This window comes from Delphinus delphis, chromosome 1 (genome assembly GCF_949987515.2).
Source record: "Delphinus delphis chromosome 1, mDelDel1.2, whole genome shotgun sequence".
Classification (NCBI taxonomy): domain Eukaryota; kingdom Metazoa; phylum Chordata; class Mammalia; order Artiodactyla; family Delphinidae; genus Delphinus; species Delphinus delphis.
In genome coordinates, this window is record NC_082683.1 from 59,955,294 (window position 1) to 59,977,494 (window position 22,201).

Consider the following 22,201-nt stretch of genomic DNA (forward strand, 5'->3'; position numbering starts at 1 on the left):
ATGCATACATACAGAGTCACACAGCCATGTATGTCTGGTACCCATTGACATGACCACCCCTGAATGTGCGGGTCTCAAAGGATTTAGAAATTAATTTCTCAGGGTTCACTAATAAAAAGAGAAAATATTTCCTGAATGTGTATTTTATGGCAGGTATTGTGCTAAGTTCTTTACTTACAGTATTTCATGAACTACTCAGAGAAACTGCATGAGGCAGGAATTACTAGTATCGTCACTGCAAATATAAAGAGACTAAGGCCTGTGGAAAAGTAATATGACTTGTCTATGCAAAAGGAAAAGCATTTGCCTAAGAGCTATTATTCACAGCTGAATACTGTGTCTCACCACTTCTGGGTTTTAACCACTTGAAGCTGTTAAGGACCATAAATCATGAGTTACCCTGATCAGGGTCAGACTGAACTTGACTGAATTAGATTCTTCCCTGACCCATGAATGACGGGACTTGATTTACCTACTTGTACACAGACTTGTGAACTTATTCCAATCTCTCCATAATGCAATTTTTTCATCTTTAATGAGCATGATCATCATGACCTCCTGTCACCACCCCCTTTTGGCACTGACTTTTCCCCCCACAGTGCAGTGCTAAGTGAATTTCTTCTGAGTGTGAACAGGGAGTGTTCCCTTTCCTGGCAGTAAATAAAATCAGCTTTGATTTTTGAGCTCTGATCCTTGTTTTATTTTTTTAATTTTTTATTATTATTATTATTTTTTTTTTTTTTTGCGGTACGCGGGCCTCTCCCGTTGCAGAGCACAGTCTCCGGACGCGCAGGCTCAGTGGCCATGGCTCACGGGCCCAGCCGCTCCGCGGCATGTGGGATCTTCCTGGACCGGGGCACAAACCCATGTCCCCTGCATCAGCAGGCGGACTCTCAACCACTGCGCCACCAGGGAAGCCCCTTGTTTTATTTTTTGATACCCAAGATAATATGTCTAATAAGTGACAAGACTGGGACACAAATCCATTCTGACTAACTTAAAACCCAAATGCTTAATTTCTGTGTTCACTTGTTAACTAAATTATGGGAATAAATTGCATTCAAGCCAGCTAGTTCCAAGATATAAAAAAGGGAAGTTGATTCTACAATATTACTCCAGCTAATTCTAATTCAGTCTTCCCTTTACAATGGTGAGATCATCATCCTTGAGGGTTCCTTCCTATTACAGTAAAACAATGATATGAATGGTAATAGCAGTGTAATAATATTAACATCAATGACCGCTTAAATATAGCTAGCGCTTTCTCTGTGCCAGGCACTCTTTCTTTCCCAGCTATCTCAAGCCAGACAATAAAATGTCTTGTTCCCTTGTGATAGCTTGAAAGTGTACGCATACAATTCCTTTCTGTAGATTTGGGGTAAAGCAGGCTAAGTTTGGAGTGGTGGAGATTGTGGCAAACTGGAGAACTGTGCTCATTTGAAGACAGCAGCCATTACTCTGTTTCCATTATTGTCATGCAAGAATAAAGGCCCAGTATTTGCAGATCTTCTTTTTCAAAAGGCACCAAAAGTTTGGGTCATTATGTAGAGTTTACCACTTTTTAAAATACTATGTAAACCAACCAAAACACATCTGCAGGCTGAAATGAGCCCTGTCCATAGCCTCTGCTACTGATGCACAGGCTGAGAGGCAAGAAAATAGAGTGGAGCCATATTGTCTGCATTTAGGTACTAGTTTTCCTACTTCGTGTGGCCTTGGACAAGTTACTTAGCCTCTTTATGCCTCAATTTCCTTATGTGTAAAATGGATTTAAAATAATAGATATCTGCTAGAGTTATTTTAAAGAAAAGAGTAGTTATTTTTATCTCTAAAATGCTTAGTAAAATACCTAGCATTTAATCAGTGTTTTTGTTGTTAATATTTTGCCCCCCTTATCTTCCCTTTCTTGGACCTGCCCTCTATACCCTTCTACCTGCCCACGCCAGTTATATGCACTCATTCCAAGGATATACATTATGAGCCTCTGACTGTATGTGACACCTAAGTTGTATAAAAACAAACAAAATCTTTTGTCATTCTCAATGGCTCATTTAAATGACAGGTGAATTAAGAAAGGAGAAAAATGAACTACATTTATTTCAGCAAATTGAACCACTTATTAAATGGTATTGAACATTTGGTTGAATAGATAAATTAACTTATATAATATTACATAGTCACTAGCTAAATAATTTGGTTGGTGAATTTGAATATATGGCTTTTCCAAAACTTTTGTGCCACATGACCTTTTAAAATGTCTAACTAATGTATTTAATTTTCAGTTTATCTTTATTAGAAGAATTTGACTGTAGCTGTAATGAACTGGAGTCACTACCTTCTACTATTGGCTACCTTCACAGTCTTCGAACGTTAGCAGTCGATGAGAATTTCCTTCCAGAATTACCCAGAGAAGTGAGGAATAAACTTGTTTCTATTAATTTCTTTTAATGAATCTGTTTGGGGATTAAATCTTAACAGGTTCAGTAGCAGTGTAGCTTACGAGTTGAGCTGTGAATGTATACAGGAATTATTTATTTGTTAATCATTCTTTTTTAAATGGCAAGTTATAAGTTCTTATATTTGACCCAGGAAATACATTTGATTTAAACACTGCTTGCCAAAAATAGTAATAAAATATTATAAATTAGTTCATGCTAAGGAATACAATTTTAACTAATCCAACTTATATATTTTGCTTTTAAAAACAATAAATAAATTTTGAGGTAACTATACTTCCAGTTCTAAGTGAAAGTTTTTAATATAAATAAGTTGTTTAAAGTATCATGTTGCATAATTGTTTTAACTTCAGGATCCACCAAAATGGTCCATTAGCATTCATCTCTAAATGGGACTTCCATGTATTCATGTCAAGAAAAAACTGTGAAATATATTTTCAATTTAACATTTTCTATTAAATGCTTTCATAATACAGGAACAATAATTCATATATCATTATTTAGAGGCAAAAGTTATGAATAAAAATACCATTGTAACATTAAATAAAACTAACTTTTCAAAGGAAATATCAACAATATTTCATTTTTGAGTATATATGATCTATTATAAACATAGCTTATTAGTACTTACTCGGATAGACAAAAACAATGTGATTTATGAAAACAATGAAGCTAACAAGTATTCTAATCACAAAATTAAAAAGAAAATTTTTCCTTCATAATATGTAAAAAAATATGAGATACACAGTCTTAATATCTAAAGGAATATATGTATTATAGACATATTTTAGAGTGTGAGATTATAAAAAATAAAACAATACACATATTGATAGTCTTTAAAGTGATAAAGAAATTTGTAAATTAATTAAATTACTTTATAAATTATAAATGTTAGTATAAAAATAGTTTACACTGTGATTCTTTACTTTTTTTTTCTTTTGTTACCCATAGATTGGAAGCTGTAAGAATGTAACAGTTATGTCTCTACGCTCCAATAAACTGGAATTTCTTCCTGAAGAGATTGGACAGATGCAGAAACTAAGAGTTTTAAATTTGAGTGACAACAGGTATTTCTGCAATATTTCACAATCACATATTAGTTATTTTCTAAAAGCAAATTATTGTTTCTTATCAATAATTTTGAAATTTTTTTCTGTATCTTATAAAGTATATGGAATGCAAATATTTATATAAGTATGCAAATATCCATTTAGAAAATGGCAGAAGCTAAATGGTTTTTAAACTGATACTTCAAACTTTTATTGTTTGATTATATAGAAACATATATTGTATATTAAACTTATGTAAAATTTATACACCCAAATTTATGTACCAAAACCCTCCCATATGCAGAAAGCATAATATTATGAAAACATGGAAAAATAATTGTAGTGAAAGTCTACAAAATTTATTAATAAAAATATGTCCACAGTTATGTATGTATGCATACATATATGTTTTCATGTATATATTTATGTCTCCAGTAAATTAACTGAGCTATGTATATACTGTCCACACCACCAGAACACTGGTGAGAATATTGCCAAGAAGCTAGTACTCAAAAGTCATGAGGTTTGCACATTATAGTAAAGACAACCAAATGGCTATTTAATCATGTTCTGAAAAGGATGAACAAAGAAAGGATAGGTCCTCTTCTTGTGACAAAGTTGTTATATTGGTGAATGGGTGAAAATGCTGTTCATCTTTATTTCTACCACAGTCGTCCTCAAATAGGAAAGGATAAAATCAATACTGACTAAAAATAACTTCTAAGAAGATAAAGTGATTGTGGATTAGAATAGACTACTTGAACTCTTTGTTTTCATTAAGTTTCAGTCAGATAAATGATAATATGAGACTGCAACAAAACTAACAAAGATTAGCTTTTATGGAATCACAGAGAATGTTCAGATTCTAAGGTTTCACTAAGTGTGGGAGTTGTCATTTGTTTGTTGGTTTGTCTAAGAAAAAACTACTAATGTGAATTTCAAAAACCATTCACTTAGTAGCTTAAAATATTCCATGTAAGAAATAAAATCTTTTTTTAAAGGCTTTGGAATTTTTTTTTTTTAAATCAAGGTGACATGGAAGCTTCATAGCTTGGTGCATCAAGAGTAATTCATGTCAAATCAACCCCATTTCTTGTTTTGACTCTTAACCTACAAGATAATGAAGGAAATGCATTAAATTTTGTGCCCAACTTTCAGTAAGACATTTTTCAGAATTTTCTAATTATATTCTTGTGAATAAGATTAGAAACATGGTCGTAGAGATACCATAAGAGATGGATTCTAGTGGATTCAATTACAGTCCCCAGTGGAACCAAGCTTCATTATTGTCAACCTGGAGGGAGGGTTTTCATGGTGAGCTGGAAGTCTCTCCTAAATACTTCGTCTGCTCAAATTTTATACATTAATACTTTACATGATGATATGGAAAATATGCTTACAAAATATTTTTAAATGACCCATAGTTAGGACTCCTAATGGAGTTATTTATCCAACAAATATAGCACATGTGAGTATGTACCATAGGACAACACATTGCTAAATGCCAATGCAAAAGATTTTAATAAGACATTGAGAATCTCATAATAGTAGGAGTTTAAAATACTTCATCTGGCCAGAAATATAAGCTAGTTTGTCTTCTAATACAGTGATTGGAACATAGTATAGAGCCAAATTAATATTTTTAAATTGATGAATTAATCAATGAATCTTAACCTGAGATTAAAATCAACATTCAGTCAAAGCTGAGGCTAAAGTTGAACATCACTGTCAGAGAAAAAACTGCTTGCATAAAAGATTAAATATTAAATGTTATCCAAAAGTCATGATTATTCCAATTTTATATTTAAAATGTAATAAATTTTAGAAGTTCGTCATTATAGTTCAGGAACAATGATTCTTTTACACTGTCAACTGTAAGATTGTTCCTGTGATCAATACACCACACAGTTATGATACTAAATAAATGCTCACTTTCAATGGTGGTCACTGGAAGAACAAGGAAAAATGGAGGTAACATCCTTTTCTGACAGTTTCTTTCCATACTCTACATTTATGATTTGACTGATGATTTATCATGGATATTGTATATGATTCTGGACAGTTTTCCCCTTATGTAATTTTTATGTGGCAGAATTGATATTCTACTTTTAATTCATCTCCACATGATGTAAAAACTTCTCCTCATAACACATTACTTCATAATTTCTGACTTAAATTAAATAACTAAAAAATTAGAAAACTTTAATGGACAGTTTGGTTTAATGTTATAAATGCTAGTATAAAAAATAATTATATTAAAAATAATTGTGATATAATTTAATCTCTGTTATTCTTTATATACTTATTTATGTTTTACAAGTTTCTGTTAGCTCAGAAAGGTTATTATATCCTTCCTAAACTTACCTAGCTAATACACTCTGTTGATATGTTTCTTGGCTTGTCAATATCTTTTCATATTTATTAAATTATTTGATAGTGCTTAATTGCTTTTGCATATACAATTAACTGCTTCCACAATCCTTATTAATTAGTATAACATTTTCCACTTCTGTTCTCAAAATATATTTATTCATCATTTGACTGATTGAATTCCAACATATTAAAGAATTTCAAAGAAATTATCATTCCAAGTCATATCTAAAATATTTGTATTCAAAAGTGAACATGCAGAAAATAACAATAAATTCATTGGTGTGCCTTGTTTGTATTATTCACTCTGTTGACTAGCTATGGTGGTAACCCAAGTAATGACAATATATTGATCATACACAATTTCAGGGATATCATACAGTATGTTGAAGCAGGCAGTTGGTGATTTGGCCCTCCACAGGCTGAAGCCAAACCTAAATAGATAATTTTGATTGAATACCAAGGCTGATGCCAACTTTACTTATCTCAAAATGCTATTTTTAAAGATTCCCTCTTTGAATATCTATTATACAATATATGAAGGGTGAAAGAACAAAAGGACACGCTTTCAGGAGCTGTAAATTCCTTTCGAGGTAAGGTGGAAATGGCCTCTTGCCCTCATAGAGCCTACAATTTTATGGGGATAACAGACAGTAAAAAAATAACCACAAAACTAAACAAAAAATTACAAACTGTGATATGTTCCATGAAAGTGCTTTGAGACTAAACTGGTGAAAGAAATTTAAATGAAGAGTCAAGAAAAGCTTTGAGGAACTGACATTTAAGCTGAGAGCTAAAGAATATGTGGAATTTTAGTTAAGTGAAGTATGGAAGAAAGAATATTCCAGACAGAAGAAAAGAGCTTGGCTAATCCTCAGAGTAGGCTGATAGAAGGCCAGTGGAACTAATGGGACTGTCAGGAAAAGAGTAACAAAGAAGCTCTGGAGAGGTTTTGGAGGACCAGATCTTATAAGGTCTGACAAGGCATGTTAACAATTTTCAGTTTTATCCTAGCATTTGAAGAGTTGTAAACTCGAGATTTTCACTTTTAAAAGCTTGCTCAGGCTACTCAATGGAGAAAGAAGTAGAGAGAAGAATGAAACAAATAAGTTACAGTATTTTAAAAAATTCTTCATAAAAATGAAATTTATCCATCTTCACCCATGCTATTAGACTTTTCTTATTTTTGCAGATTGAAGAATTTACCATTCTCATTTACCAAACTTAAGGAGCTTGCAGCTTTGTGGCTTTCTGACAATCAGGTAAAAATTTTTATTACCTGATTTATTTTGTTTATTCAAATGAACTACAGTTGAAACTTTGAATTGCTAACTTATTCCCAATAGGTACCTTTGACAATCACTGCAAAATATAGATTCTTTATCCCCTGGAGGAGAGATTTTTGTAAAGGTAATAATTCAAATAAGTATTTCATTGCTGTGGACAAACAGTACTATAGTTCTCACCCCTTTTAAATGCTTCAATCTAGCTTCTACTTCATTCTCAGAGACCTAATACACAAAATGATCATTTTTCTAGGTGGTATATACATGTCCTCAGAGGATGTACTTTAATTATACCTCTGAAGGTAAAGAATAAGAAATCATTACCACAATTCCCACAAGAGGGAATTATTATCCTCCATGTTCCTTTTGTGTGTGTGTGTGTGTGTGTGTGTGTGTGTGTGTGCTTTTAATTATAATCAACTTAATTCTAAAACTTTATTCAAAAAATTTGTGATGTCTTTTGTTGCTATTACCAGTATCTTCTGTGAAATTGTTTTGATATTAACTCTTATACTTATGAAAATAGATTATAATAGAATTAGTAATTGAGTGTTAATGAATAATTTTATTAACTGGAAAATAAAAAGAAATAGTTGAAGACATCTGATTTGCCACCAGAAAAACTGGTGATAGACGATTTTGACATAGTTTATTTTTCTTCTTTTTACTTTTTTCTTGTAATCCTAAAATTTTAAAACATCCTATCCCAAAGTATGAATTACCAAGTGAAAACAAATCATCTTGGTTTTAGTTTGTTATGATTATTTTCTGAGCATAAAAACAGCATTACTGGTAAATGAATTGTTCAGACATGGGTATTGAGCTACTTTTGTAAAAAATTAAAATAAACTTCTACAAAATGTGAAATATAAGTGTGAGAATAATGTTTGTATTCCTACAGTCATTACAGCACTTTCTTCCATCTACTAAAAAAAATTAGATTGTCATTCAAATTCAAGTCTTACCAATGGACTGTAGATTTTTCAAAGCATCAATATATCATTATAAATAAATCATTTCTGGAATCAACGTGAACTATGCTAATGGAACAGTATTTTCTACAGTCTTGCATTGTAAAAAAACATCCCCTAATGTCATGATTTATTATTCTTGTGGGAGAATGAACAGAACAGTGGCTGCACCATTTAGCTTTTATTTAGAACAGCGATTTAATGTGTTTCTGACTTAGTTTCATGAGACAAGTTGGTATCCCAAATCCCCTTTGTGCTTCACTCTTATTAATAAATGTCATGAAATAAGTGTATTTTAAAACATTAAATAATATGATTATTTCCAATATGTTTTATAAAAATAGCATATAACATAAAAGTTCTAAAAAATACCTTCATAAATAGTATTTCTGAAATAAAATTAATAATAGAGAATTAAATGTTACCATCCATAGGTAATTATATTGTGATATATCAAATACAAGGATTGTTGCTTATGTGTATGTGGACCCTGTCTTTGGTTACAAAAATTTCTTTAAAATAAATGCTTATGTTTTAACCTAATTAAATTCATAGATGATCTTGTATAGTATAAATTTGATAGCAAATTCCATTTATATTTTAGGGCAACAGTTCATGAAAATATAGGACTATACCAAAAGTTTACTTAGTTGAAACAGTTTGACATATTTTGGTCTCTTCAAGATCAAAACTGGCATTACTCAATGAAGATGAATAGGTCTTGTAAAAGAATGTACTAAAGAAAAAGAAAATCTCATTATGAAAACCTTAGAATTTCAAAATATTCCTCTACAATAGTCTTATTTTATGTTATACTTTCTTATTTCGTTACCTTTTTCCTTACTTTTCTTTAACTGTTCATTCAGCACAGTGCGTCCAGACTATTGACCTTTATGCTATATAAAAGAAATATTCTTTATACTTCCAATCTTATTAATCTAATTTATGTCCTTTGCTTCCAGTCCAAAGCCCTTATCCCTTTACAAACTGAAGCCCATCCAGAAACAAAGCAAAGAGTATTGACTAACTACATGTTTCCACAGCAACCTCGTGGTGATGAAGGTAAACAGTCAGTAGAAATTTCTCCTATGCTTGTATGATTATGAATAAAAGGGATTAATTTTATTCTAATCTCTGGCCAATAGTGGCACATGGGCAAGACACATAATTACATGACACACATAAATCATTTGGGGGTTAACTCTAAGCAACTCTAATTATCTTCCATACTGTAATATTCTAAGTAAGATTTCAAAAACATAACTCTTCCTCTTTATATCTGTCATGAAAATAATGTTGACTTTTAGGAGCGACATCTTTTCTTGGTGGATTGCAAAACCCAGGACTAGTTAACCAAAGGTGATACCTAGCCAGTTGAAATGAGCTAAGAAGAGTCAGATCTTAAGGAAGATAAGTTGGTTTATTTCCTGCATTCACTAATTTTATGAACACAATTTAAACATTTAGTCCTGATCTCAGGCCCCAAATTATTTCATGTTAAGAGTCAACCGTAAAGAGATGACTTGCAAATGACTAATTTTTCAAGTTGAGTTTTCCTAAACAATGTCAGCAATTATGATAGGAATAATTTTTGAAAAACTTAAACCTTTTTCAATAATAAAATTTTCTCTTCTATGATCACATTACTCATAAAATTTTTAAAGGAGCTTTATCCTTTACCATTTGAAATTCAGCACAGGCCCCTTAGCTCAAGCCAGCACAGGCTGTCATGCACATTTACCACAGTCTAACAGTAATAGTAATTCTTGAAAGAGTAAACCCACTTTAATCCACCCATGGATTAAATCCACCCAACCCTTTTAAAAGAGACCAACTTTTAAAAGAAACTATTTGCTTATGTAGTTCTTATTTTCAGGATAATTATAATAAATGTCTTTAGGTTTTTTTACTTAAAAAGGGAAATGAATCATTTTAAAATGTTTTAGGATATTTTCATTCAAATTTTGACTTACAGAAGTAGAAAAAGGAAAGATCATATATATTTTTCAGGCTTCAGTAAAATTGATCTTTTGAATTTATGAAAGAAATGCCACTGTGTTTACATAGGGTATAACAAGAGTCTTAAATAAGGATTATGTTTTATTCATGCAACTTTACTTACATTTTCATTTTAATATCCCTAGATTAACAAAATATTTCATTTTGAAAGGCTATAGGGGAAAATGAAAAGTGTCTCATATTTTCTGGCCATTTCTGAGATCTAGTCTGACAGATTAAATCCCTAAATTGTTCCATGGAATGAGGTAGATCTAGTTAGGTAAGATGTGATGTTAAGGAATTAGCCTAGTTTGTTTCACTTTGTTTTCCTTTGAGGAAAGCAGAGTTGGTAACAGAAAAGTTTTCTTGAAATTTAAACAAGTCACCCTTTGGTTTTTCAAGCAGAAGTGTAATGAGTGAATTTGCAGAAATCCTTGCAACACACAAAGTTTTATATAATAAAGGTTATCCTTTGGGAAGTGCTTTTATTGCATTTTCATGTGATCTTCACAGGATTGTTGCAAAGAAGATATTACCATTAACCAACATGTAAATTAAAGATTGATAAGCCATTTCCTTTCCCTGTTAATTTGAGACACATTTAGATTAATTGAGACCTGAATGTTAAAGACTATTTTCCAAATGTTTTTTTACCATAAAACCAAGCACCACTACATTGCCCCCTACCAGACACACAAAAGAACAACGACAAGAAAGGTTGCAATCTTGGACAGTTTATTGCAAAACCAAAGTTATGTAGTACCTTTTATAACATCCTAATAGCATTTAGTGGTTACAGTTATGGACTCTATAATCACACAGTCATGGTATAGAATCCTGCATTGTCCGTGGAGAAGCTGCATGGCTTTGAACAAGTTTCTTAAAACTCAGCTATAGTTTTCTCATTATTCAATTGAGGATTATATTACTTCTACCATGGTGCTGTTTTGAAGATTAAAAGAGATAATGGTTTAAAATACCTAATTCAGCTCTATTATCATAATTAGGTTATGGAGAGCTCATTCTCTACACTGGAAAACTTCTCTATCCCAATATATAATTAATGTATACTTAAGAAAGCTGAATGTGAGTTAAGATGTTAAAAGACTATGTAACAAATATGAGGGGAATATTTTCCCTCTTTTTCTTTCTTTCCTTCTTTCTCTTTCTTTCTTTCCCTCTTTACTTCTTTCTTTCTTTCTGTTTCTTTATTTTTCCTTTTCTTTTTTTCCCTTTGTATTTGTTTTTAGTACCTATCACCATTTTTCGTATAGCGTACTAAGCTCTGTTAAATAACAATTTATGTTTTTTAAAAAAAGCAATAACACTTTGGAATCTAACTGTAGATTTCCAGTCAGACAGTGACAGCTTTAACCCTACACTGTGGGAAGAACAGAGACAACAACGCATGACTGTTGCCTTTGAATTTGAAGAAAAAAAGGAAGATGATGAAAATGCTGGGAAAGTTAAGGTGAACCTTTTAATTTTTGTTTCCTCTTTCTTCTCATTATTTTTATTTGTTCATTGTTATTATTCAAATAGCCTTTGGGACTAATTGACTGACCTCTGCTAGAAGGTCAGATACATCTTAAAGTCTCATGGTGATACCTTTCATTATAGCAGGATGATGATTTTGGAAGCACTTTTGTGCTTCGGAATGAGACTAACATCCTGACTGAGCAAATTTCATATGCCACCCCATCTTACAGAATAGCAACATGAAAGAGATTCAAGCTGAGAGAAAGCCAAAAAAAAAAAAAAACCTAAAAATCAAACACAAAAGTCTGGGTGATGGGCTTCACCTTATTACCTCTTTGAAACACTGAAATGTGTTTTTTAAAATCACTGATCAAGGCAAGGCATCATGCAGACTGTGTGAAGCCAAAATACACATTTATGAAAGAACCAATGGATTAATATATTACATTGGCATTAAAATCTCAGAAAGATTCTATGTCTCTGGAATATTTGAAAAGACTTTATGAGTTTTCTTAAGTGTGAGGACAAGTTTTAATGAAGGTAAGAGCCTAAGAGTAGGTGATGTCCCTTAGGGAAAATTACTTAAAATTTTTCACCTTAAAGCATATTTTTAAAAATGCTTTATTGGCACTAATCTAAGTCAAGTAACAAGGTCGGAATTTTAAAATCTGTATTTTTACATTATATAAATTTGAAAATAACAGAATTTATGTGGATTATATCAACATCAGGTCTTCATGTTATCATCATGGCAACATCTTGAATCTCTCATCAATTTTTTATGGTATTATTTTTGCACTTTTTCCATCATGGATACTAACAGCTCTCACCCTTAGTGACTAATTACATAAGTAATTGTATATGCATCCTATTAATAGATCTGGATTGTGTGATGTGTTCTTTTCTATCCCCTCATTCCCACATTTTCTAAACTTTTTTCTTAAACCAGCATACTCTAGAACCTTACTGGAATTAGTAAGGTAATTGACAAAGCCTACCTATTTCATTGTGGAGAAACCAAAATGGATTCCCAAATCAAAATGACAATTTTGTTAAAGATTTGGACTTAAAAAAATGTTTCTAAATGGTTGATTAGTGCTATCTAATAACCAAAGAGACATTTTTTAACTAAAAATAAACAAAAAAAGATCTTTAGAACATTTCAGTTCTTCTTGTAAGGATTTTATATGTTAAATCCAGAACCAATGGATGATGCATTCTATACTGGACCTCTGATTCATTCTTTTACTTCATTGAATGTCAAAAACTACATACTTCTTCCTAAAAAGAAACCTATATCCAAAGGCTCCAAGAAGAAAAGAGTGCATTTAATACTGGTATATGTGTCATTGAAAGCATAAAATATAGCAAATGCAAACAGACATTTAGAAGCCCTGTTTGTGTGTTATGTGATCAAGTTTGATTATAATTAGAGTAGGTTCATTATACTTTAGAGTACATTTTCTCTATGTTTATTTATATTTGATTTATTTTATATATTGGTGAAATAATATGTGTTTCCAAAGTCTCAAACTACTTGGTTTTGACCAATTTGAGTATTTCCAATGCCATTGGCTATTGGACAAATTAGAACACAAACAAATGTCTAAATAAATCATCATGGAAGTATGATGATGAATGGAATATGCTGAAATCTTGCACTAAATTAATTATACTTTTCTGGCTCATTACATGTACATTAAATTTAGTACCATTTTACCTTTAATTTACATAAAATTTTAAAGGGAACCACTGACCTATTGCATCAACTTCCAAATAGACTAGAGTATAATGCCCTACTTATAATGTGTTCAGTGTATGAAAGTATGAAAGTTTAGTTTAGTTTAGTTTAGTATGAAAGCTGCATTGTGTGAAGAAATTGTGACCCTTTAGCTTCATATGATATTGGTACTGTTTTATTACATAGAATTAAAACTAATTTTCTGATGGTTGTTTTAAATGCATTACCCAGAATGAAAAAAATATATATCAAGAATAGAAAAATGATAAAGTGAAAGTTTTGCTACAGTGCTCCTCTTTCTCCCAGAAAATGGAGATTCCTTCTCCCACAGGATCACTCCTGCCAAGCCCCCTGGGAAAGGGGCCAGCGTGGGATTACTCTCCAACCTGCCAGACTGTCTGGCGATTGCTGCACACCATGGGCCAGGTGTGATCAGCAGATCCAAGATATGCCCGTCCCCCAGAATGACCCACAGCTGGCATGGGGTTGTATAAGTGGCCTCCAGCAGGAAAGGAGCATGTGTACTCCATTGCCAGTTGCAGCACAATCCACCACTCTTCCCTCTCTAAGTGGCAGACAGGTAGGCCTAGGTGTTTGGGGTAGGAGAATCCCTTACGTAGAGGCAACCTTGGAACAGTGGTTTATGGGGTATGTTCTGCATGATTTGGGGTAAGAAATGTTGATCATATAGAAATCTTTCAATTGCCAGTGTTTGATCCCAGTTTAATTTTCTATTCATTGACATTGGCAATGGGGTGGGGAGAACTGAGCCAGAGGGGGAGGGAACATCAATATGATGTGCCTACTGGTGGGATATCTGGCATGGTTTTTAAGTTGGGTGCTTCATTTTTATTTATGTTTTTATTTTTCAAGATTTTTATTTAAAGTGTGGGAATACCAATAGTCGGGCAGAATGTTGATGACACTACTGATGCAATCTAAATTGTCCCCAGACATACACACATTTTTTTGTAATATCAATTCTGAGGGAGATTAAATAACTAAAACTTGATTCTAAAACAGCATGAGATTTGAATTGAAATTTGCTGAGAGTGGACTTTGAGCACAAAGATGGACATCTGTTGAAAAGCATCAATTTCCTTTTAATTTGAAGGCACAGATGATGAGAATTCCTGTAAGAGAAGATTGGCCTGGGAATTCTGGCAGATAGGGCTTCCTTATCTCAGTGGGTGGGGTATTGAAGAGTTTAATGAAAAAAAATCGTAATGGGATGTGGAAGAACACTACATATTTTGTAAACCTTATCCACATGTAATGGACTACATTCTTATTCTGTGTGTATATTCTTTCTACAATATATGGCAAGTTGAGAATCCTAACTAAAACTGCTATAGGTTTCCTTTTTATGTAAAATGTTCCAATTAATTCCTAGAATAAGATATTTAACAATTAATAACCAAAGCATTAACTATTATTTCTCTTACTGGAATTTACAATCAAATCAAATGATAATTTAATCATTATATAAGAAAAGCATAGTTCTTTGTGAATTCAAGGTATCACTTCTAAATGCCCTATTAACATTACTTCTTTCTTCATTGCTAAATCTTTGGGAGTCTCCAACATCTTGCAGCTACTATTTGCATTTACTGCACTTTCTTAAGATCTGAGATATATAGAATGTTGTGAAACACTTCTATTTTCCAAAATAAAATAACATTTCAGTAAAAATATTGGACTTTAATAAAATGTACCTGTAAAATGAGCAAATACTTTATGGTGAGTGATAAACACAACATTTTGGTAAGAACATAATTGACAAATTTTTCCCACCTATTACATATATCCTGTATTAGAATAAGGGAATATTTATAGCCTATATATTTAGCAATATAAAGAAACTAACTGGGCATTACTGGACTATTAATATAATTGTGTTTATGATCATAGTTATTCATTTCTGAAGCACTTCACACATGCATTGAAAAATAGAGAGGCAAAACAATCTGTAAAAGTGTATAAAATATGCTTTTAGAGAGCTTACGAACATAACAGAATTATAAAATACTATACTTTCATTTTTTTAATTATAAAATATTATGATAACTTTATGTTTTAAAAATTGAAATTATCTTATTTAACTCAATAAAATTCACACTTTAGATTTACACTATTTCTTCCACAAGATTGTACAAATATATGCTGCACCTATACCAGAGAATAGCTCTGAGCCAAGTAACACTTGCGAAGCATAAGCTTTGGAGTTAGACCTGAGGTTGAATATGGGCATTGATTCCTGTAGCTGTATCACCTTCAAGTAACTTACACCATCTGAGCCCGTGTTTTCCTTCTGTAAAATGGTAACAGATGCTACAAATGGGTTGTGAAATTAAAATGAGATTTAATTATAATTAATTATAGATTTTAATTAATATTATTAATTATAACTATTTATTATTCATTTATAATTAAATCCATATGGTAAATAATAAAATAAGTATTGTTTATTATATAAATAACTAACAATAATTAGTTTTATATATTCTTATAAAACACTTTTCATGGTGCCTATCACATGGCAGATAATGAGTAAATGATAGTTATTGCTGCATACAACCTGAAAAAAATCCAGTTACAGGTATTATAGTTAGACATATATATAATAAAACTAGATTGCCAAAGACTCCAGATTCAAAAAATACATGAGAAGAATCTGATATTAGAAATAGTATCTAATCTCTGCATAGAAATTATACATTTTCAAGGGACTTCACATTTATTATCTCATTCGAGCTCTAGATTAACCCAAGATATTATCATTCCCATTTTACATGAGTAGAAACTGGACAGAAAGATTGTGGCTGATAGCTAGTTGGGGGTAAATCTGTGGCTTTAATTTGGGTCTTCTGACTCTAAGTCCAGTAAATTCTGCTAGTAGACTAGTGAATGGGAAGCAAGTAGCTTATTGTATAGGTGGAACAAATCCAAGTTTTATGAGACCTGAATTCAGCTTCCACAATTTGGAGAGGAGCCTCTTTAAGGAAAAGAATATAAAAGAACCATGTAAATACATAAGCAGGGCCCCTCACAAGGCTTTGGAAAGAGCCCATGCAGGTGACAGACCCTAAAGCTTAAGCTTCATTAGCTTAATGGCAAATCCACTTTTATTTCTACATTTAAATATTTTTACAGAGATAAAGTGCCCAAATACATTGTCATGATGTGACCAAAATATAACATTAACTTCCTTATAATATAACCAAAAAATATTGGTACCATGGCCATTAGCAAATAGCCCTCTGTGTCAGAAGGGACACAGCATCTACAAAAATTAGATTACATTACTTGATGTATTTAATTCTAAGAAAGAACATGTCCCAGGGGGCTTCCCTGGTTGTGCAGTGGTTAAGAATCCACCTGCCAATGCACGGGACATGGGTTCGAGCCCTGGTCCGGGAAGATCCCACATGCCGCGGAGCAACTAAGCCCGTGCGCCACAACTACTGGGCCTGTGCTCTAGAGCCCGCGAGCCACAACTACTGAAGCCCATGCACCTAGGGCCCGTGCTCTGCCATGAGAGAAGCCACCGCAATGAGAAGCCCGCGCACCACAACGAAGAGTAGCCCCCACTCACCGCAACTAGAGAAAGCCCATGTGCAGTAACCAAGACCCAACACAGCGAAAAATAAATAAATAAATAAATTTATAAAAAAAAAAAAGAACACGTCCCATTTTTTTGCCTTTGATTCAATTTAGAAGTGTAGTTTTAATATTGAGGATTGTTTAAGGTGTGTAGAATTTTAATTTAAGGACCTATTTGAAAGTTATTTTTCATTCATATTAAAAATTAAAAGATGTTCTTAATTGGCATAATAGTCACACCATTCTACAATTTACATTTTTTAAATGTAGTTTTTTGACTTTTAAGTCCTTTGATATCAAGGACTTTTAAACAAGTTCAACAATATAGTTTTTAAACTTAGATCAAATTTGTGATTAATATTTCTAATACCAATTTAAACAGCAGATCCAAGAATGCATTCATCCCAATGGATTTTGTCTAGCATGGCTATCATTCTTTTTATGTTTATTTAAGAATGCATTATAAAGTACCCTGAGATATACTTATATTACACTCTAACAACTTATACTTTTGTTTTTTTGGTAGTCTTTTTTTCTTGGGTTATATTTTTGTAGCTTTGTTTCTATATATTATTAACTTCATCCTATTTGTTTCAGCGTATTAAAGATTAAATTACATTTCAATGAGATTTACACTAACAAATTTATCTGGTTTTTCACCAGCTTCCCAAACATTTATTGGAAAAATAATTTTGTAACTTTAGTTCTGAAAGGAATGTTAAAAATCATCTAGTGAAGTCCAATCTCAGTATTTGACATGGACAGAGAGCCACAGGAAGATGAAATACTAGAATAACAAAGTTGGTGGATTTGCTAAAACTGCAGCTCAGCAAAAGTGTTTGAATTCATATTTATAATCCTCAGATCTATATCACTATCATATTTTCTTACATCCCATGTGTTACATAGGTGTGGAGGGGGTGGGTATGTGTGTGCCCCACCCTCTTTCTCTTTTTATCTCTCATCCCCCTCTTTCTTCTTCCCCTTTCAGCTTCTCTTCCACCTCTGCCCTCCCCCAACGCACCCTCACATACACTTTCCCCAACACATACTCACCACGATCACATAAATCATTCCATTTTGTAAAGTTGGTTCTACTCAGATTCAAAAAGACATAACTATTGGAATAAACCAAGCCAAGTAAATATGCCCCTTATTTTTCCTCCCACTCCATTTTAATCAGCCTGGATAATTTGTATCTATTCCATTTTAAGTATATTTTAAGTACTCTGAAGGTGGGATATTCTGTATGGAATGTCTCATATTTTCTCTCTCTGAATTAAATGTGAAGAATAGTAATATATATATATATATATATATATATATATATATATATATATATATATATATATATATATATATATATTCCCTAAGTCAGATTGAGACACCAAAAATGAATTGAAGAATAGAAATAGGGCTTCCCTGGTGGCGCAGTGGTTGAGAGTCCGCCTGCCGATGCATGGCACATGGGTTCGTGCCCCGGTCCGGGAAGATCCCACATGCCGCGGAGCCGCTGGGCCCATGAGCCATGGCTGCTGAGCCTGGGCGTCCAGAGCCTGTGCTCCGCAACGGGAGAGGCCACAACAGTGAGAAGCCCGCGTACCGCAAAAAAAAAAAAAAAAAAAAAAAAAAAAAAGAATAGAAATAAGTCTCTGGATAAGTATAAGCCCAAATTTACATATTTACCTAGAATATCCTAGACAATGTTCTCAATTTTTTATTTCTCTTTATTGTAAGATGTAACCTATAAAGCATGTTACTTTATTATGGTAAAAACTAAATATAAAAGCCTCCTTGAAGGATTTTTTTTTTTTAGTTATTAACAAGAATTAGCTACCCTACCTTTTGATGTAACATGCTAATTAACACAGAGCTGGTGCATATTTGATCAGATACTGTCAACTCCCCATTTTTTAATACATGATAACTCACTTGTAAATCTTTTGGGGTCTTCTCCCATCACCTGCATTGATATTCCAAAGATATTTTTAATGTCAAAATGATTCTTTTTAAATAATTAAGATAAGTAAGGGAACAGCCTCTAAAGTATAAAAGCAGCTGATAGTAACTTGATTAAATTTTTCAGAGATTACCAATCACTTAAGTGTTTGACCTACTGCTATTTCAACCATCTATAGAGTAGACCTAAACATAAGATATAATCCAAAAATTGTTTTTAATCTAGAAAGGTGGCCAGGGGTGGGGAGAAGTCCAGGAGGCAGAATGTGAAAAGAACACTATGTGTTCTACTCTACAACACAGTTTTTCAGCCAGCTCAACACTCACTATATTGCATTTGGTTATACTACTGCACATAAAATGGAGTAGTTTTGTGAACATGCTTGCTGAAGGTATTTTTATGTTAAATTTCTTTTTACAAACTTCTAGGTTGAAATAAACCTAAAACGATATCCAACTCCTTACCCAGAGGATTTAAAGAATATGGTAAAATCTGTTCAAAATCTGGTGGGTAAGCCAAGCCATGGAGTGCGTGTTGAGAATTCAAATCCAACTGCTAACACGGAGCAAACTGTGAAAGAAAAATACGAACACAAGTGGCCTGTAGCCCCAAAGGAGATTACAGTGGAGGTATTTCAAGGTTATTGGTAATTGCCAGTGTGGTTTGGATTTTTTGGAATTACTAAATGATATGTTTTTTTAACTGAACAAATCTTCCTTGATAAGTGCATTTATTCCTAATGTATAAATGAGTCTCTCTACTCTTCCAAACTATGAGGGTTGCATTTAATAAATGCACCTTCATGGTGTAAAATCATTAATACAGCTCCAAAAGTTCCAATACACACAGAAGGAATAATTCGCTCACCAAGTTAGGCCTGGCCAGTAAGTGCATTAAATCATTTTCTTGATATTCCTTTGACTACCCCAAACTTTTATTGTATGAGTCATTAGAAAAACCTAAATGAAGTTTTATTATTATTATGCAAATATCAGTAAAATTCTTGATCAGATTTAGAGCCAATTTTTAAAAATGTTTTTGTGTTTGGGTTACACCCTTTATAGGAAACACTACTATATAAAAAGGGGCAATAACTTTGAAATTTAGCTTTACAGAATCTAATATGAAGTTTAGTTTCTATATTTTAGAATGAATTAGATATTTATCCTTATCAATTTGTGTGGTCTGAAAAGAATTCAACTACATTTATGCCACCTCTGTACTATTTCATCTACTCTTCAGCTAATTTGGTTATCATCTTTTAATCTTCATTAGAAACATAATTGATATGAGTACATCTAGAAGTTCCTATACCTACTGCTCAAAAATCTAGGTTGACAAAACTCTTTTACAAATCTGTGTTCAAAGCATCAGTTTTTTGCATTAAACACCAACTGTATATTTAGCACTGTGCTAAACACTGTGAGAGAGAGTAAAGAAATATGAAATGTGTGAATAGTCTCCAAATAATTGAAAGCCTAGCCAGGTAAACTTAACACAGATGAAGCCATTAGAAAATGTATTATATAAAACATGATAACATCCTTGGTTGTGTGATGGAGAATATAATACTCTAAGAAAATGGAGTGATAAGCAGTCACTGCCAATCACTTTAAAAGTTATGTGAAATGCTTAAGATTGAACTGCATATTAAAGATTAGGTGATTCTTTTAAAGTCAAAAAGAGAAGAAGGCATTCTAGGCGAAGAGAAAAGAAAGCTTAAGCAAAAATAAGCGTGGTGTGCATATCTGCCAGTGGAAGTACAAGCCTGACCCAAAAGAGAGGAATATAGCTGGATATCTAGGGAAGAAAATTTAAGTAAATATTTATTTTCATTGCTTTTTTCATTTTGCTTATAAAACTCATATTATTGTACTTTTTCATCTCTAAAACATTACAGATATACTATAGCAAAGCAACATACTTTTCTTTTATCTCTAAGATACTGCAATAATATAAAAAGGAGGAAAACTAACATTTAGTGGGTACACCCTAAATACACATACACTTTATATTTATATCTCATGTCATCACAGTTTAACATCAAGATAACTGTAAGGTCATGATAACCCACAAACTGAATAACTACTGCAAAATACGTAGATCCTAAAATTGCTTAATACAGGGATGGGAGAGATGAGACAAAGAAAAGATGGCTTTGGTCATGAATTTAATAATATCTCAATAGTAAAAAAAATCTTAAAATTGTCCCACAAGCACTTCAAACTTAACAAATCCAAATTAATTTTAATGTTTCCTCCTCAAACCTCCTTCTGCTTCAGTATAATTGGTCTTGATCTCAGCTGGCACCATTATCTACCGGTTCACTCAAGCTAGAAATTTGGGAGGCATCTTGATTTCTTCTTCCTTTTTGCTCCCCACTCCCTGCCCTTTCCAATCACTAACTCCTATACATTTTCATCTAGTGTATCTCCTCTATCTCTTCAGGTCCTCAACTCTGTCCTGCATTTCTGTAAAAACTGTCAATTTCTTGGCTTACCTTGTCCCAAGCCCCCCATTGCCTTGCTAATGATCTTTTTAAACACACATCTAATCTTGTCCTCCTTAAAAAAAACACTATAGTGACTTTGTATTGCCTATCTAATCTTCTTAATTTGCTAAAGTAGCCAAGCTAAGTAAGATTGAAGCTCAACTTTCAGCTTCATATTTATTTCTATGATTCGCTCCACTCTTTCTTAGTTTTCTTCATCTACTAGCCTTTTCCACTTGAATAGAAATTTCACTGATAATATCAATATTTTTTCTAAAATTGAGATGTTAGACCTTCTATGCCCAACTTTTAGCCATCCTAGGGCTAGGAGATGTCCTTTTCTGTATCATCCTTCCTTCTCATTACTGCATCCAAATTAAGGGGCCCTAATTCTATTCTACTTCCAGATATAATAAATACAAATAACTAAGTGTCTAGCTGATCAGTGTATACTATGCATTTTTATTATATGTTTTACCTGTGCCTGCCATTTTTGGGTCATCATTATTTAGATCATGCTACCAAGAAGGTGAAAGAGGGTGTCACACACTGTATGACATATTTATCCATGTTGTTAAATATGGAAAACCAAGAAAAAACAAACAGAGGTAAGCAGAAGCAAAAGCAGAAAACAGAAAGAAGAAGCAAGGTAAATAGGTTACAAATGCAGCAGAGAAAGAGGGAAAAGGAAAGATATATCATTTATTGATCACTTTCTATTTGCAACCCTATGCCAAGAGTTTTAACATAGAGAATATGGCCAAGAGGGCCATAAGAACAAGGAGGTCAGAGAGATA

General features: G+C 32.6%; 1 protein-coding gene across 1 annotated transcript in view; it reads left to right on the forward strand.

Annotated features, from left to right (window-relative positions):
- The window catches only part of LRRC7 (leucine rich repeat containing 7), a 498,137-nt gene that overhangs the window by 380,665 nt on the left and 95,271 nt on the right, over positions 1-22,201 (forward strand). The window contains exons 12-18 of the mRNA XM_060005892.1: positions 2,283-2,412; positions 3,408-3,523; positions 7,068-7,137; positions 9,095-9,194; positions 11,477-11,601; positions 13,682-13,930; positions 19,342-19,542. Coding sequence (XP_059861875.1) covers positions 2,283-2,412; positions 3,408-3,523; positions 7,068-7,137; positions 9,095-9,194; positions 11,477-11,601; positions 13,682-13,930; positions 19,342-19,542 — 991 coding nt within the window. The remainder of the gene's footprint in view (positions 1-2,282; positions 2,413-3,407; positions 3,524-7,067; positions 7,138-9,094; positions 9,195-11,476; positions 11,602-13,681; positions 13,931-19,341; positions 19,543-22,201) is intronic.